The following is a 20,067-nucleotide window of genomic DNA, read 5'->3' on the forward strand; positions in this document are numbered from 1 at the left end:
ATCAGGGAAGAAGCGACGACAACCGACGCCGGACCTAGACTTTGGAATTCGGCCGACCGAGGACCCGCCTGACGGCAGAACCCATCTGTTATGACTGCAGCTGTATGCACGATGAACATCTGTACTACTGCAGCTGTGGAAACTGAAGTGCTCCTATTCTGGACTCAATCAGGTACATAAATGTTAGTTATTGTGCTTTTACTGAAGTGACCTTATACAAGGCACAGACAGCACTCCCCCTGTGTGAGAGTGCAGGAAAGGCTCACCATTGGAAAGTTATTTAAAATGATGACAGTCTTGTTTTATTTTGTACTTACTGAGACTGCAGCTCTGTGTTGGTGCTTAGTACAAATAAAAGGTTTGAAAAAGAAGTTATGTACTTACCATAACATTCCATGTGAGTTGTTCATCTCGCCTTCATTCTTGCACATGGGTTCGGAGCCAATCCATCGGCTCCAAATCAGCTGCTTTACTAGCTGAAGATCTCAGAGTAGCTCAAGGCGAGGTCCCTATCCCATGATGCTGTCTGTCCTACCTCAGATCTAGTTTGCTGAACCCAGCATTAACGGGTATAACCCAATAAATACTCCAACCGGAATAAGACGCCCCAGAACAAGACCACCAGACCCCAAGTCTATTCATTCTTCAAGACCCTGGAGGGGAAAGGCGAGTGGGAATGTAAGAATGAAGGCAAGATGAGCAACTCACATGGAACGTTATGGTAAGTACATAACTTCTTTATGTGAAGTTATTCAATCTCATCGTTCATTCTTACACATGGGTAGAGTCCCAAGCACCTTAATCCTGGGTGACTCAAGGGAGTATATTCCTGAGGACAGTGGAACCAAAGGAAGCCCTCTCCCTGGAGGCCCTGTCCACTTTGCAATGAGTGATAAAGGTATGTGACTTAGACCAAGTGGCAGCTGCACATATAGTGTCCAAAGGCAATCGAGCCGCATAAACAGAAGACATGGAAATAGCCCTAGTGGAATGCGCCTCCACACCATGCTCTAATGTATGATTTGCTGAAGAGTATTATACATTTAATGCAGTCAGTTAACCATTTGGAAAGAGCAACTTTAGAGACTGGTAAGCCTTTCTTAGCGTCAGCATGAGATACAAAGAGTTGATCAGATTTTCTGAATTCCTTTGTCCTGTCCAAATAGAATCTCAATTGTCTGTGGACATAAAGTTTATGCAACATGTACTCTAACTTATTAGAATGATTGCTGAAAAAGGTTGGAAGTTCAATAGTTTGATTCAGGTTGGTCTCGGAACACACCTTTGGCAGGAATGAAGGATTAGTCCTCAGAGACACTCTACGTGCTGAGGTAGTGGCCACCAATAAAATAGTTTTCCAAGAAAAACTTCAACTGGCATGATGATGCAGGCTCAAACGGGGGAAGAACAATATGTGACAACACAAAATTTAGATTCCAGGGAGAAAAGGGTTGTCGAACAAGCGGCCTAAGATGAATGGTACCCTTCAGGAAGGCCCTACATAGTCTGTGAGACATCAAATTAGAACCTTCAACTCTGAGGTGAAAATTCGAAATTACAGCCAACTGAACTCTAACAGTGGCAGCTGCAGCATCTTCATGAAAAAGCTTAAACAGGAATTCCGGGATACTTGCAATCGGGGCAACATAAGGATCAATGTTATTTTGGGAGACCCAAAAAACAAATCGCTTCCATTTGCTAGTAAACAACTTTCTGGTGGAAGCCTTATGCGAAGATACAAGAATGTGCTGCACCTCAGAAGAAAAAACGTGTGACCTGGCTAGGTTGGGAATCGGAGCAGCCAGGCTGTCAGTCTGAGGGAACAAAGGGAGGGATGGGGGGCCCCTGACGAATGTGTCAGCAGGTCTGGAACTGGGTCCAGAATCCAAGGTTCCTCCAGCTGAGAGAGTAAGAGGAAGGGGAACCAAATCTGACAAGGCCAAAAAGGGGCTATTAAGATTACAGTCCTTCCCAGGCTTTGGCTTTATGCAAGAATTTGGGAATCAGGACTATAGGTGGGAAGGCATACAGGAGTCCCGGGGGCCAATCGTATATGAGAGAGTCCCTTGGGCTGTCCCCCAGAGGAGGATTCAGGGCAAAGTAGCTTCTGCATTTGGCATTCATAGGGGATGCAAACACGTCACAGCAAGGCTGGCCTCATCTGCGGAAAAACATAGACACAACTTCGTCTTTGAGAGACCATTCATGCGGTAACAGAATGGCTCTGCTCAGTTTGTCCTCTATCACAATGGATTTCTCCTGGATATGTGTTGCTATCGGAAAGCGCCCAGTGGATACTGCCCACTGCCAAATTCTCAAGGCCTCTCGACATAGGGAATAAGACTTGGTTCCCCCTTACTTGTTGATGTACCAGACCACAGACATGTTGTCCATCTGTATCACAATCGCCCCTAGAGGAAGAGAGTCATGGAAGTGCTGCAATGCCAAAATCACCGCTGTCAGCTCAAGAACACTGATGTGCAACTGTGACTGTCTCCAACCAGGTGGCTTGGGCTGTTCTTCCCTGAAAAAGTCCCCCCACCCTATCAGAGAAGCTTCCGTGGTCACCGTGGCTGACGGCAGGGGAGCAACAAATGGTCGACCCACTGTAACTTGTTGGCTGGTCAACCACCAGCGAAGATCCTTCTTGCAAGAGTCCATAATCATGAATAAGAATGACATGCGAAGTTGTTGGTAAGACCACTGGGTGAAGAGTAACTACTGAAGAATCCTCATGTGCATACGTCCTAGAGGAACTGCTATGAGCGTAGCTACCATGGTACCTAGTAGCTTCAGTACTTGATGGGCCGGTACTTTTCTTCTCTGTAAAATGTCAGAGACCTGGTTTCTGAGAGTGGTTATTCTGTCCAGGGGCAATTTTACTGTGGCGGTGGTGGTGTCTAGTTCTGCTCTGATAAAGGTGATACGCTGCAATGACAACAACGCAGACTTTTCTAAATTGATAGTGATGCCTAACTGAGAGCAGAGATTGAGAGTGTGATCCTTGGACAGAATTAGTTGATGCCTGGAGGTGGCGGTGAGGAGCCAGTCGTCCAGATATGGAAACATCCTAGACGCCTCAGGTGAGCCGTAACCACTGCCATGCATTTGGTAAACATGGGGGCTGTTGCGAGTCCAAAGGGCAGTTCTCGGAATTGGTAGTGACTGGCTCCTAGTCAGAAACGCAGACAATCTGGCCATTTTAATATGGTAGTACGCATCCTTGAGATTTATATAGCACATCCAATCTCCCATTCTGAGGAATGGGAGAATAGACAGACGCGTGACCATCCGGAACTTCTCCTCCTTTACAAATGTGTTCAGTCTGCTGAGATCCAAAATGGGCCTTCAGTCCCCTGTCTTCTTGAGAACTAAAAAGAATCTAGAGTAAGTTCCGGATCCTATCTGGTCTGCTGGGACTGGCTTGGATGACTTTTCTTGCAGCCTCTGGATTTCTATGGCTGCTTGATCCCTGAGAATGGGTGGAGCATCTGGGATTTATTTCCCAACAGGTGGGTTTTCTAAAAATGGAATGATGTAACCTCTGGTAACGATGCTTTGTACCCAAGAATCTGTTGCAATTCCAAGCCAGGCATCGGTATACAAAGCCAAGCAACCCACGACTGCCTCCAGAGTAGGACAGTCAGGCCTCCTTTCAGGAGCGCTGATAGGGCCTTACCAAGGAACTGATCCCTGTCGCCCTGGTTCTGCAGTCCCAACTGCCGCTGGGGCGGTCTTTTCCATTATTACCCTCTCCTCTGCCCCTGGAGGGGGATTCACTATGTGTGCTCTGGAAAGCTCTTTGGGATTTTTGGAACCACATTTTTTCAACTTTCTGCCTTTCCCTCTTGCTCACACCTAGCGAGAGTCTCCTTGACTTTGGGCCGAAAAAGAGAGGAGCCATTGAATGGGGTGTTGACAAAGGAAGACTTGAGGGAGCATAAACACATCCAGGACGGTCTCTGAAGAGCTATTGCTGAACCTGCTGCCCAACTTGAACCATTGGCTGCATTGGAAATGAGCCGCATGGATGAGTTAACCATGGAATTAAGGGTATTAAGCTGGGCTGTCACCTTCTCAGAGACAGCCCCATCTGTACTATCCCTGCAGAGCATCTCTGAGCTTTTTTAGGAGATCTCTCTGAAGATGGGTAAAATGAGTCAAGTAGTTAAGCTATCGCACAGTAAAGGTTGCAGAACTAAAGATGCGTTTCCATACCTGTCCATAGTCCTGGAATCCCTATTAGGAGGATGGACAGTAGAAGAGGTTTCGGACATGTCTTTCTTGGTGGCCGGCGCCACCACCATGGCATCAACCGGAACTCCCTTAGTGAGGAACATCTTGTCTTGGGGGAGGTGATAAACTTGTTAGGCCTCCGAGGGACTGGTTCCATAGCATCAGGAGACTCCCACGCCCTTCAACCAACCAATTCCATTAGTTTGTCGAAGGATGAAGTCAGCCAAGAGGTGGAAAGTTGAAACCCAAAGGCCTTCAGGAGCACTGACTCATCCTCAGAAGGGCTAATGGATTGCCAGTCATCCCTCTGCTTAAGGACTTCCAGGATATCCGCAAAGGAGAAATCCTCCGAGGGAGACCATGGGGACCCTTCCGATTCCTCTAAGTCGGTGTCCGATGTCAAAGACTCCTGCAGGGAATCTAAATGCCTCCTCTTACAAAGTCTCTTTCTGGGAACCTCATCAGTGGGAGCTTCTGGTGAGGTCTCAGTAGAGCAAGGGTCACCCGATGGGGTTACCTGAGACTCTGGGCCTCGACACTTCACAGGGACCCAAGATGCACAGGCAGAAAGCGAAACTTTAGGGGAGGAGGAGGGACCTGATGATGTGTGCGTCTTGGACGACATAACCCTCCTCATAGCATTTAAGGCACCACTGCTCTGACCCAAGGAAGGCACCGGTTCCGAAGAAGACTGCAACCTTCCCGGCACAAAGACAGTGGGCTCCATGCCAGAGGATGGAGCCGAGCTCATCTGAGACGACTCTCAGACAGGAAGGGTCAGAACAGACACATCAGTTTGGCTCCCCCCCCCCCCCCCAGAGCTGACCAGACAGTGTCGGCTTCCAATGGTACTGAAGATGTCAGGGTTCACTGAGCCGATGGCACTGGAACAGGCCTTGGCTCCGAAGGCTCCACAATTATCTGATCCTCCTCCCCCAGCTCAGAGGAGGAGTAGTCACAGCAGGTGGGATGATTCTTAGGCCCTGAAACCGGTAGGGTTGAGACCGATAACTTTGCCAGTGCTGGGTTCTTGAGAAGCCTCTGCACCACATCCACATCAGAGAGGGTCCTCGAAGAACGAGTCTAAAGAACCAAAGAAGCCACCGATTGAAGGATAGGCGATCTCAAGGTTTCGGAGACAGGTTCCAAGACCGGGGACCAGCTCAGAAACACTGGCTCAGTGCACCAGCGGAGCTGGCGACCGCACCTTCACAGTAAGACTCGGAGCCGATCACTTGAGGAAGCTTTAAACGACTTCAACCCCTTCAATGACTTGGAGGTCTGGTCAGCCTTGTCCAAGGACTCTTGAAAATCTGGCTTCAATAACCCTCTATCCACCAACTTCCTTCTCTCAAGCAACACCCTGCTACTGAAGGAACAGCAGATAGAGCAATCCTCTTGGAGGTGAACTGGCCCCAAACAATAGAAGCAGTTAAGATAGGAGTCTGTAATGGACATTTTCTGCCCACATTTTAGGCACTTTTTAAACCCCTGGCTTTTGCCTCTCCTTTTGATCAGCCATAGTAGCAAAACCACAGTAAACAGTTCTTCTTTTGGCTTTTTCCAGTTAGGGGTTCCCACAGCAGATCACCTGTCTGCTCATGATTAGCAGTGGAGTTTTACAGTGTGAAGTTGCCAGCCCAGAGCCCAACCTTCCATGGAAGGCACACACACGCACACTCACGCCTAGGGCCAATTTAGAGTGTCCAATCCACCTACAACATGTCTTTGGGATGTGGGAGGAAACCGGAGGAAACCCACACAACCACAGGGAGGACATGCAGATGCCACACACAAGGCACCACAGCCGAGGATCAAACTGGAGAACCTCTTGCTGTGAGGCGACAGCGTTAACCGCTGCACCACAGTGGCCACCCAAACTTGACAAACTGATTACTGTACAACAAAGCACACATGCACCGAAAACTCTAGCTAGTATAACAATTGAGTTGTGAGATCCTTGAACAACAAATAAACAATGAAAATCTATCTATATCTAATATATATATATATATATATATATATATATATATATATATATATATATATATATATATATATAAAAATTTTCTAAATTTAAATAGCAAGCTAAACACACCACACTATTAATAGGAGAATTGCGTTAAACAGGACAGGGTATAATAGCTAAGGAACAGCCGCTCTGAAAGGACGAAAACTCATCAAAACTCAGATAAGATTAAAGTAAACAAAGGCTAACTAGTCCAATAAGTTTTATAACTGCATAAAAGGTAAATCTATAAATCTATATAGCAGAATAGTTAGAAAAAACTAGAAAAAATTCTAACAAACTGGCCCAAGCTCTCAGACGACTCCAATTTGTTGCAGCGGAAACTAGATCTGAGGTAGGACAGAGAGCATCATGGGATAGGGACCTGACCTCGTGCTACTCTGAGATCTTCAGCTAGTAAAGAGGCCAACTCAGAGCCGATGGATCGGCTCCGAATCCATGTGCAAGAATGAACAGCGAGATTGAACAACTTCACATCAGCTTTTGCTTGCTGAAATCAAGTATGATTAGTACACTACTTTAGCGCCTTGTACAAAATGCAGTCTGGTTAGTGCACATAAACTTTGCAGATGATTAAACTTCTCAGCAGTATATTATCTTTGTTGCACAGAACTACTAAAACAACATGTTTATATAACAGACACCCACAATACTGTACAGTTTACAGCTTTAATGTCTCAGATTTACTTTTTAAACAACATGAATGATTTTCACTGTGCGGATCTAACAATAAATCAGATCTAAAATCATACACTTCAACTGTCCTTACATACACTTTTTTCTTCTGCAATTCAGACCCTGTCTATAAGAACAGCTTATTGTTTAATACCTTTGGAATTTGCACTCTATTTGGTATTTTATGATGTCATACAGTCTGTTAATACGTTACTCTGTGGTCTGTTTCAAGATGAATTACATTAACAGCTCAGTGAGTCATATTTTCCTGCCACCCAGTAGGGAGGTCTTTTTCTTTTTGAACCGGTGTTTCAGGAATTTCTTATTTATAATTTTTTAAAGCTTGTACCAGACTGTTACACACAACTGAATGCCTCTTTTATGGAGTTATCCTTATTAGCTTTTTTCTTAAGCTGTACCAGACCATCATGTTACATTTATAGATGAATGCCATTATTTATTTGATTTTTAGCTGAAAACAGATTTAACCCTTTAATATATGTATGCTAGCAAATAAAAATGTTTGTATCTGACTATATTATTCTACATATATTCTAGCAAACAGAAGCGTAGGCATCCATCTAGCAAACAGGTGTGCATGCACTGTTATTTTCACTACATATATATATTCTATTAAACAAAAGTACGTCTAAATATACATCTAACAACTAGGATTGTGTCAGTGTGGTTTGTTTTCATTTATTTAAACTAATGATTGCATATGTCATTGATGATTTAATAAAGATGTTTCTTGTTGAAAAAAGGGGCAACAATTAAATAATTTGTGTAATAGTGCTTAGATTATATATTTAGCATGTGAAGCATAATGTTTGTTAAATTTTAACAGTTTGACTACATTTATATAAATGTAAATGTGCCTGTGTCACAAGCGATAATTCAATAAAGGTGTTAAAAAAACTCAAAACACTGAAACACAAAATGTTGAAAACTCAAAATACTGAAACCTTACTGAATGCAGAGGACAAGTCCCCATGCCACCCCCTCCCTACTAATAATATATACCAACTCCAGGATTGCACAACAGTAAGAAAAGGACACATTTCCATTTTCATTATCCTGGGTTTTCAAGTGTTTGGGTTTCAATATTTTGAATTTTCAATTAAATTTATATATATATATATATATATATATATATATATATATATATATATATATATATATATATATATAATTCCAGTTTCATAACCATATTCTTTATTTATATGGGAGAACATTTCAAAAAACAATTTAGCCTACAAGGAAAAGACCTTCTACATTTAGTAGTTTTGGATAAAGAGACAAACATTTGTTCATTTCTTGTCTCAAAAGGGTTGTAAACAGAATTTCATTATTCATACATTTATTGATTAGTATAAGGTCTCCCCTCAAAATCCTGTAATTTATTGTGAATAGTGGAAGTGTTCCTCAGTCATTTCCTGCAACTCTTAACTTGCATACATTGCGGAAAACTTCCAATTCCTTTCTAAACATATTAACTGTGCTGTGTTTATGAAGACACAAAGTACCCGATCCATGGTCTCTACTTATGTGTAAAGACGGAGTAAAACACTTTCATCTCTCAATCACATGTAATGTCTGATATTATACAACAGCATTTTCTAGTGAGTCATTTTTACTGGATCATGTACAGTGCTGAATCAAGTGGTGGAAAATCTGCCAGACCTTCAGCTCTGGGAAGATGCTTCACACTCAGTCTGTGATGCAAATCTCAAAAGAGACCAGGGCTCACCATTATTACAAATTTTTAGCTGTACCAATTGTTCGGGATGGCATCATACATTCAGTGTCACACACCGAATATCAGTCTCACAGGTAGTCTTTTAGCAAGTAAAATTCATTCAAGAAAATCTCACCTCATTACCTGATCATTACTCCTTGACCTGCTCTCTAACAGTACCCTCTACACTTACCTTGAAGGCTTGGAGCCTATACACACAATAGATACCATCAGTTCCATGCTTGGCAGCCTGCATAAGAGCATATAGATGCTGGCAAGCCATTAACCATTCAGTGAGACTTGTGTAACTGCTATCTAAGGGTAATTTTTAACCCTACGCCACTTGTATATTGTACTTATGGCACAAAGCATTAAATGAAGTTCAGAATACTACCAAATCTGTAAAAAAATATATGCAGCCCTTCTAAAGGATCTGCAAGCAAAGTACCAGTGTTTCCTTGACAATAAGGCTTAGCTAGCCAACCTCTTCCACCCCAACACTGGGTGCCATAATGAATTAAAAAAAAAAAATAGAAAATAACTACCACACCTCTCAACCTGGAAACATCAAAAATCTGGACAAAGGCCAATGAAAAATAGGTACAAATCTGTATGCTGATTAACATACATTTACATATATAATTATGTAAACCCACCCACTCCAATGGAATTGTGGGATACCAACATTCTAAAGCAAATTGAAGAACAAACAATATATTAAACACAAATCCAGCTAGTCACCAATCTACCTAGTGGGGGCACAATAAGGCGTTCTTCAATCATACGCCTCATTACACCTCAGCTTCTTATTTACCTTTTTTTTTTATTCTATTTAATTAAATTAGACATTGACCTTCCCCACATGAGCTAGCTCACTGACAGTGTATCATGTACTTGGATGAACACTGGATAACATTCTTCTCAGAGTCAGATACATATCATGAAGTCATTGCTTACAGGTCAGATGAGACAACTAAGCAAGGACAAACATTTGCAAAGGCACATCTGCATGCAAATACCACAACTGACCCTACAAAATTAACTAGATCATCAGGCTTAACGGTACCGAGAAGACTTCAGGCACCTGTACATTTTTTCAGCTCCTCCTGCCTCTTGGGTTAAGGATTTGATGCTCGTGCGTGCTCGAGCTATGATAGCAAATCATTTTCATTTAAAGCAGTACAAGTCCACTGTCCAGGCCAGCTAATAGCAGCTATTGTACCAAGTACTAAATGATCAGATCATCATCCCATCATTTACTTCACATTAAGGAAAGCGCCAAGTGGCAAGTGCTAAGCTAACTATTTTTAACAAAAAGAAGAAGTGTGCAGCAGAAAGAAATCCATAGGATACCAGGCAGTTCTAACCTTACCGTAACACATACTTTGCGTTCCCCCTATTTGCACTCTGCTCTGGGAAAGCACTGCATTTAATCAACAACGCATTCTCTCATACATTATTTTTTCCTTTCTACAATGTTAAAATCACCCAAACCATTCAGGATACACTAACAGGCATTCCCTTCTGAATGTCTTTCCAGGACCCATAATATTATAAGGTATAAAAATCAGTGAAACCTCTGTTACCCCACAAGTTCTCAGCAGAAGTTTCCATAATCAGCTAAATGTTTGTACAGAGTTTCAGATGGTAACAGAATTTGCTACTGTGAAGTTTGTTCTTGCTATACGTAGATAGCCTTGTTCTTGACTAACACATTACTGGGAGAGAAGAAATCTGGAACTTCATTAATTAAATACATTATCACAGCCCATGTCTTTTCAGTGTTCATCTTGCAAAGCCTTTCCTTTTCAGTATTTACATTTCATTAACTCTTGCTTTCTAGCTTTTAACTCTGAGCAAATGCATTGTCCACTAAGACCTTCACAGACTCTGCATGTCCGTATCAAAATCTACATAACAAGCTGAGCCCCCGATTTCTACACAGCACCATACCATTCTCATTTCCTTACATCTTTCTCAGATTAATCAGATTAAATGGTAAACCATCATTAACAATTTTATGACATCATCCAGATATAGGTTTTACCAGTTCATGCATTTATATGAAGAACCCACCGGGTTGCTGTAATTAGGTTCAGGACCAGCAATGTTTAAACTGCCAAGGCTAGCCCTAACCTGTATTAATTTGCAACAAGTCTGAGAAAAAAAGTCACAAGCCCTTCATAAAAAAACATGTTTACTCCAATGAAGTCCCGCTATTATAATGGATGAAAGCATGTAGTCTTTGTCAATAAACTTGTTTTTTATGAACTGCTCGTGACTTTTTTTTTTTCTCTGACTTACCTGGGCTGCAATACAGTTTAGAGCTAACCACGGCAGTTAATGCATCACATAAACTTGGTTTTCTTGAGGTGCTCGTGAGTCATGAATTTTTTCTTGGACTTGCTGCAATACGAACTAACTTTGGCAGTTTAAACATCGCTGGACTGGTATCCTACAGATTAAAATTCTTTCCAAATGTCTTTGTTGTTTATTAGAAGTTTCCACTGTGCAGCAGTTGCATCAGAATAATTTCCGATTCCGAATTGCTGCAGTTTTTAATTCTTTTTCACTTACCTGGAGGAGGAGGTGATCGAGCCACCGGTCCAGAACAAGTAAAGTTTCTCATCTTCCTGATTCCCATTTCATGCAGATACAGGTAGAAGGCCAGATGCTGGGCAGACTCTGACTGCTGCAGAAGAACTTAAAGTGTACACAGAACAGCGGTTATGGCGCACAGGGCAGGCTTGCTCTGCTCACTACTACTGCTATTCAATCCCACGCCCAAAACAGTCCAAGTCTCTGACAGGCAGGCTACCTAATGAAGATGCTGATGTCATCACACGTCGCCCCTGCACATCGATGATGCTGGCAATGAGGGATGTCAGCGATTGTAATGACATCATCCATTAATTAAAAAGTTGAAAATAAAAGCAAAAAAAATTGTGGCACCCCATTATTTTGCCCTCAAAATCAGTAAATACTGAAGTATTCAGTACGATTGAGAGCTATGGTAACTACCTCTAATGCAAGCAGTTTGTACTGTTAAAAATACAAACAGATGTATATAGTGTCTTGCTATTACTGAAATAAAAGGTACTGGCAAGGAAAAAACTGTCCCTGGCGATACAAGCGTGTAGTCATTTCACTACAAAAAGCAGAGAGGAGCAGAGATTGTCTAGTAATCTGTAAAGTCAAAGAATACAAACATATATACTGCTTAATTTTAGACTTGATACTGTAATTCACAGCAAATCCCCTATCAATCTTGACTGACAAAATAAGACAAAACTAAGTAAAACAAATGCTCAAATTAGGGAAATAAATACAAAAAAAATGGATGAAAAAAGGGCTAAAATGACTAAAAAAAGCAATGACCCAAAACCACCAAGTGTAGCTGAAAAAATGCAACAGACACTGAATAACAAACATGTTCGTTCTTTTATTTATAGAACTTCTTCAGAATGAAGAAGTTCTATACGTAAAAGAATGAAAGCGCTTAAGTTAATAAGGGGAAAAATAACTGTCTCACAGCTGTAATTAAGTAAAATGCTTAGCTGCTATGGGCAGTTCATATTTTGTTCACTGCTAATAGTATATTTGTTGCCTTGCCAGTACTGAAAGAAGACGCACCTGAAAGGGAAAGAAAAATCTCTGAAGACCCCAGCATCTGTTTCTTGCTGCATTTCTAGTCAAGTAGTTGGAGGTTGCATCATTCTGTGTATGATCATGAACACTGATAAGGGAGCTGTTCAATAACTTTTACAGAAAACTCTCATGCTGCTCAAGTGTAATAGCAGTAACCCACAGTAGGTGAAACAAAACACAAGTGGGAACACAAGTTAAACACAGTTTCCAGGTAGGGTTACCACCTGTCCCACTTTGTGAGGGACAGTCCCTCTTTGGGCAGTTGTGTCCTGCGAAAAAAATGAAAAAATGGCAAATGTCCTGAGATTATTGTACGAAAATATTTCCTAAGTTTTCTTTCATAGTTTCATAACACAGTTATTTTTTCTCTGAAACACCTAAATGTTATATGAAATAGAATAAGCAACTCAAATGCTACACGAATAAGCTTTTATTTTGGCAGAAAGGTGAAGTTCTATCATTTGTACTAGTCATGGGTATGTTTTGTCCTGCTAATCTGACATTTCTACAGTAAATGTCCCACTTTGAGCATTTGAAAAGGTGGTAACCCTATTTCCAGGGAATTGAAAAGAATCATTGGACAGACTACTCAGTAAGGAGATAACAGTGAGTGGTGTTAACATTACAGAGTAGGCAAGGAAAAAAAAAAAACTGCTGCAATTGCCTCTGCAAAGCAGAGGTTTGTCAGAATTTCACATGATGGGATTGACCCTTTAAGGCGCTTCTTTTTGGCACACTTTCTGATGGCAGCAAAGTGCACAACACCTTACAAAGCTATTTAAGTTTCTCCTTTCTTTTATGGTGACAGACACTGGCCAATGTCTTGCTGTTGCATGATACTAGAGCACAACAGCACTACATCAAAAGCGTGGTTAAAAAAGTTTGCTTTTCCCAGAATCATGTCATCTTGATGTACTATATTGCAAACAGGTCTGCAAATAATATATTAATAGTAAATCTGCAAAATATGACATAATTCTCTTTGTAACTACTAAAGGGCATTACATGGAGATCTTTAAAGATCACTTTAAATAGCATGTGAAAAATTTCCTTTGAATCTGTGAAATACATCTTAGTCAAACATAAAAGCTACATTACAGATGAAGTTGCTATTTATTTGTAAAACTTAAGACTTGTTTTTTTCTGATGTTTTATCTTCTCTCATCCTCCCACGTTATTATAGTGTACAAATAACTGGAATGGTGAAATGTGCAGCCCGGGCACATTCAGTAGCTAGGCATTCTAGATTAACAAATTCAGGTTATTTTACCATAAATGAAAACAATTTCCTTCCAATTCAACTCTATTATCAATCCCAAACCTAGGGTTATTACAATACAGCTACGCAGAGACACATCCCACATTTTCCCTGAGCTGTGGTCACTGAGGTTAAAGATCACAATAACCTCTTAAGTGGCGTCAGTGCAGGGAATATTATTTTTTTGTTGGTTTTGTTTTTTCTTTTTTAAGGAGCAATAAAAACACTCACAGTTACAATAAATATCGTAATCGGCATTAGAATGAAGAATTAATTGCCGATTTATACACCACATATAATGGTGCAAACAGTAAGCCACGCGAGCTTGACAAAGTACTTTAACATACAACTAAGTAGCCTGTTCACCTCCACAGATGCTGGGACACTTGTTTATGAGTGATACACACTCTAATTCTATGCATCAACCTCTGTGATGCAACATGGGGTGGACTGCAATTCTAGGAATACTAAAGGCAGACATTCCTTAACACCACAAACAGTGGTGACAAACCTATCAACAGTGTGACAGTAAACATAATGGGGGGGGGGGGGATTTTAACTTCATGAGACTCCTACTTCAATTACCTGTGAACAGGTGTTGCATACTCTTTAATACCTAGCCTATAAAACATGTTACCACTGAAAATATTCTACAAAGCTTTGATGCAGAAAGCCTTCAATTTCATAAAAAAACCCTGTGATTTACAGTTTAACAACAAATGCAGTAAATCTACCATGATCCTAGGCTTTATGCCGAGATACACAAGATACAGTGATGAACAGTAATGTGTGTCTGTGTGTGTGTGTGTATATCTGTGTGTGTGTCTGTGTGTTTAATGTGCATCTGCCCAAGACATATCCTGAAACAAGACAGGTAACTTTTGTGTTCAATGTTAATATGATTTCAAAAACCACAGTTCAAAACCAATGATGATGAAAATTATGGCTTTAAATATTAGAATTTCACTCACTGCGATACAATAACATGCAATGTGATTCTGGTATATAAATTACTGCATGACAAGCATCTTCTTACATGAATGTGTGTAGCTCTAACCATGGAGCTATAAGAAAGTGAACAACCTATTAAGAAGTGTTACACACATGTGAAAAAGTATGACTGGCAGATAGCGCTACATGTTTATGGGGGAAAAATTACAGATTACATTATTCCACACTTGGGAAATGTTTAAATTACAAGTACTTTTTGGAACACGTGTGTGAAGCATATCAAAAATAATGCAAGTTAATATGGGAAAGTTTTCAGCTACTCTCTGTTGTGCATGAAAAATGATGCTCAAGTTCAGCAATGCTGCAAACCAGCTGAAAATATGGAAAACATAAAATTCAGAATATGCCTCAAAGAGTCTGCAGGAGCTCCAGTCTTCACTTAGTAAATACAGGGCAGTTACAAGAAGCCCTAATCATTCAAACTAATAATCTTACTCTGAAAGCCGAACCAATGTGGAAATGAGATGCTGATGGAAAAACAAGAAAGGTTATTGGGTCTCGATGATCTACAGCTAGCTCTAACACAACCACAGATTTCTGTTTCAGATGTAGTATCCCCTTTCATTTCTTTCAGTCTCTCATAACCACTATAGCCATAACACAAAACAAGTCACAATGCAGTAAGCTAGTCCACCATGGAGAAATACCTTTTTCTGCCTTAAAACTACCCTTTTTATCATTTAGTTAAAACCTCTCAACTACTTGAAACTCCATCCTCGCTCTCTCCAGAGACACCACCTATCGTGTCATACAGTTTCTTCAAATTTGATTAACCCCTTCAAACCCACATACTGAATTAATGTACAGACATACGAAACATGCAAAGATCATAGACTCAGAAAAAATATAAAGCTAGCTGCGAGTTTAACAAACTATGGTCAGTCTCTTTTTTCCCATAAAGAGATCATCTAAGGTCACAAAATTTGGATTTTGAAACTGTTGCAATTCTCCTGCACTGTTAAATTATTTGTAACGTGAAACATTTTCCTTGTTTCCATACAACACAAACTGTATTGTTAATGAAATTTCAAACATTAAAAAGAAATAATGATACCGAATATAAAAAGCTGTGAAAAAGCAAGCAAGTTAGTATAATTAACTTCTGCACCAAGAGTGAATGTAAGAAAATATTTAAAATTTGCATCCGTCTTGGAATGCACTTCTTAAAAGGAAATAAATTAAATGTAGTAAATACTATGAGCACATATTACCACTTCCAAATCTCAAAACGTGATTAAAGCCAAATATTTCATGAGACAATGACTATATTGCAATACTTCACAAACTGGAAAAAAAACTTTTAGAATGCGACCACAGGATTTAAAGTCAAAGTAATATCCTAAAATAGGAATAAGTAATGTGTGAAAGGGATACAGTACTTATTATCAAAGTAATGACAGCAGGGAAAACATATTCAGCTGGTGTGGGTCATCAATATGCGGCCTCTAAAACAGCAAGATGGTACCCCAAGATGAAGGGCTGAATGTGCAGTACTAAATGAAGATACCAGTGAATAACTACTACCAGATGCTAACTGTAGATGAACTGCATGCAGTGAATGGTAATGCCAGGATGACTGCCACAACTGTGTACTAGCCTTGGGATAATACGTACAGTACAAGATATTAAAAAAAATTAAATAAAACAACTCTTACCGTGACAAATTCATTTCAGTGACATCAATGTTCCAATTTTCAGCAAGTTTATCTGACCGAATGACAACTTTGTCTTTTTCTATATCAATTTTGAAGTCCTTTGACAGCACCGCATGGAAATATATCGTCACACCCTCTGTCTTTGGTGCACTGCAAATAAGTAAAGGAATTAATTTCTGTTTTTGGGGGGGGGGGCTACAGATAAACTTGTAATGGTCTTCCAATTTTCACTGTCAGTATACCTTTTACCTTGTTACAAACAAAATTTTCACATTCTTTAATTTCAAAGTTTAGCATTTTAACCGTTCTAACTGAACGAAAATGAAATTAAACGAAGAGCATGCGTCAGACATCGTCTTCAATATTTGTGAAAAACTTCAAAAAGCTGTCTTTTCCACACAATTTTTATTGCAGTTTAGTGGTGGAAAGATACTCTTCTTGAAAAAAAAAAAAAATAAGAATTTCTGTCAACTGTTCTAAAACTGCTGGGGATTACCACCTGCCTCAGTTACCTAGTATTCACCTAACATATCACAGTTACTCTAGTCTGCAGCATTTTCTAATGTTTGTTTCTTATTTATCTTTATACTCTGGATCAATGAGAGACAGACATGGTCAACCATAGCATCAAGCTAGGATTGTGCATTTTTTTTTTCATTTTCAATTTAATACAATCCCAAACCAAATGTGAATTGACACTTCCTCCACCAGTTTCAAAAACACACTCGATGCAAGATGCTGCATCACACACTGCATATCTGCACAGCACTTTTGGAATTCAAAGGTATGCATACATTGGTAGCAATTTTGCAACAAGAAATATAGTTCTGTACCTTACAATGTTCCCAGCTTCATTCAATTTACTCAAAGTTATGAGAGTTTTTAATTATGCCAGTTTCATACAGCAGTATTAAATTTTGCGCACTCTCCTTATTAACCATATTCATATAAAATTGAAGTGCGACTTCAACATAGATTTTTATTTACCCTATTACAATAACTTAATAGCCCTTTACAAATTTCACATGACTGAAACTATGCACTTCTCATAGACACTTCCACAAATGTATCTACAAGCTCAATCCTCAAACAATGCAAAGCTATCATCATACAAATCATATATAAAAATTCATTTATCTGACAAACTCTCTATATAGAAGACATCTGTGAAGAATTCAGCATAACATATGAATAACTCCCATTACTTTCCTTCCAGCGACCCTTCACCACTCGGCCTTCAAATTCGTAGCAGTAAGACCAATATTAGAGAACACAAATGTTGTTAATGCATACACTTTAATTTACTGAACAAAGTACAGTTGTAGTCGAGTACAATTACCTTTTCACTACATATCTGTTTGAGGAGTATTCACTACAAGAGTAAATTGTAACATTTGGGCTATATCCATCCTTTCTTGTGTCTTCTCCAGCCTAAAATTCAAACAGCCACAGCATTCTTCCTTGTACAGATAAATATAAGCATGCACCAAATAAACAAATGCATAGATGTATGAGATTCCCTTTTTTATCCCCATACTGATGAATATTTTCCTTTTTTTGTAGAAGACAAGACAGCCTTACTTGTATAGCACTAAAGAAATTAAAAATAGTTCTATATATGTGCCCAACAAATGGCTAATAAAGTTAGTTAGATAGCCTGTAAAATTAAGTATATTAGCATCAGTAGAAGTAACAAAACAACTAACCAAGAAAAGAACTTATGGTAACTAGTACCATACAATAAACATATAGTCTACTCTAGCACAAAGGCCTGTAGAAGTGGTACCTACGACAATGGGATGTTGTACCAGCTATATCAGACAGAATAGGGAAGTGTATGTGTAACATATGCCAGCATAGCTAGCTGGAGTTTTGTAAAGAATTATATGACATTTGTATATCAAACTGATTTATACAGATGTTTGTATTAAAAATGTATCTGTAAAGCTGCTTGTGTTAAAACTGTATCAGTGGATGCTGCTGGGCAGAAAAGAAATGTGTGCATGTCAAGCTGTATTGTGGTAACTGCCAAAATGTATATATGTTACAGGATGCCGGAAGGGAAGGGGTTAAATCCCAGCCCAGCTAACCTTAAGAAAAATAGCTTGAAATTAAATTACTTGGTTTAGGCCATAAAGGTTTTACCTCAAAGGCCGGAATGCAGCCAGAGATGCAATGTCTGGGCTGGGATCCTGTCCTCATTGTCCTTAGTATTTTCATGTCTTCTATTTTATTATTTATTATTAAATATATCTAAACATTCCATGGTGGCTGGTCATTTAGAACCTAGTTTAACCTTGGAGAGTAAGTGCATCTATTTGTTGAGACTGCGGGCTTCAGTCGTCTCGCTTGGCTAATAGTAAAATTAATACTTATACAAATGGTAGTAAGAGTAATTGGGTACCCTGGTAAGAGTCTTACACTAGCTGGCTGGTGGCAGTGAATCGACCTTCTAGTCTTAGCAGAGTGGGCACAACTGGTAAATCTGTGCCAGCCTTTCCCAGGAGTGAGTGAGTGTGTGTGTGTGTGTGTGTGTGTGTGTGTGTGTGTGTGTGTGTGTGTGTGTGTGTGTGTTTGAGCTACTAGGAATAGGGACACAGAGCACTTATCTACAGAGAGAAAGGTGTAGTCTTATTTGGGGCCTGGAGATGAAAACTCAGCCCCCATAACACAGCGTGCTCCGTGTGCTCTTAAGGGAAATTGTGCTTGGTGCAGACAGCTGCATCTGAAAATACTGTGTGTATCCAGTTTTGCTCTAAGTGAATGTTCCCCACTGGCGTCAGTGGTGAGGACTGAGGCTCCATGATTACCTCCCAGAGGAGGGGCATCACAGTACCCATGAAGAAATTTTTTGTTAAAGGAGGAGTAATAATAGATAAGACAGAAAACTATTGTAGTTGAGTAGTCTACTTGGAAAAAAAAAACAGTGTGTGTGTGTGTGTGTGTGTGTGTGTGTGTGTGTGTGTGTGTGTGTGTGTATATAAAGTGCAATAAAAATACCATATTACTGTTAAAACCTTGTACAAACAGTTGACTAAAAATGCTAGAACCACGTTTTCATCTGTATGAACAGTTGGGTATATCAGATCCCAATGGATCAGATGCTAGCAATTTAGATTTTCAGCTGGTAGGCTTAGGCTCATTTCCCCTTCCCTCAAAGTACCACCATCCTATCAGTCCCTCAGCTTGAGTTTATCCAATAAAGCAAAAAGTACAGTTTTGTACCTACCATAAATGTAGATGTTCGAGGATCCACATTGCTGCAGTCCTAACCATTGGGGGTAGTCCGCTGTCCAGTCGGCCCGAATACCAAAGTATATGGCTGACGTCGGTCAAGGCGCATTAGACTGACGTCAGGACGTCAGGGTACTAATGCGCATGACCGACGTCATATCCTCAGTCTTTTCTTGCCCCAGATGTCAGAAGACCCTAAAAAGACAAGGCCCAATCCAAAACACCAAAAAAAAAAAAACCCTGCACCAAACTTATATACAATATATATATATACACATGTACAATAATATATAGCAACTCACACCACCACCCCTAAACACAGAGGGGAAGGCGGGAGGGTAAATTGGACTGCAGCAATGTGGATCCTCGAACATCTACATTTATGGTAGGTACAAAACTGTACTATGTTCTTCATTCCACATTGCTGCAGTCCTAACCATTGGGTAGAATCCCAAAGCAGAGGTAAGGGAGGCTGGCAAATCATAAGGAAGCAGGAGCTGTCAACATGCCTTGCAAGATAGCTGTGGCAAAACCAGCCCTAGATTTAGAGTAGAGAGGAAGGTGGTAATGCTTAGAGAAAGTA

General features: G+C 40.1%; 1 protein-coding gene across 1 annotated transcript in view; it reads right to left on the bottom strand.

Annotated features, from left to right (window-relative positions):
- Positions 1–20,067, bottom strand: part of RNF213 (ring finger protein 213) — a gene marked incomplete in the record, with an annotated part of 2,890,576 nt that overhangs the window by 2,487,489 nt on the left and 383,020 nt on the right. Inside the window, 1 exon segment of the mRNA XM_044069632.1 lies at positions 16,251–16,400. Within this exon segment, the coding sequence (XP_043925567.1) occupies positions 16,251–16,400 (150 nt within the window).

This window comes from Protopterus annectens, chromosome 4.part0 (assembly GCF_019279795.1).
Source record: "Protopterus annectens isolate FY-2018-M chromosome 4.part0, PAN1.0, whole genome shotgun sequence".
Classification (NCBI taxonomy): Eukaryota; Metazoa; Chordata; order Ceratodontiformes; family Protopteridae; genus Protopterus; species Protopterus annectens.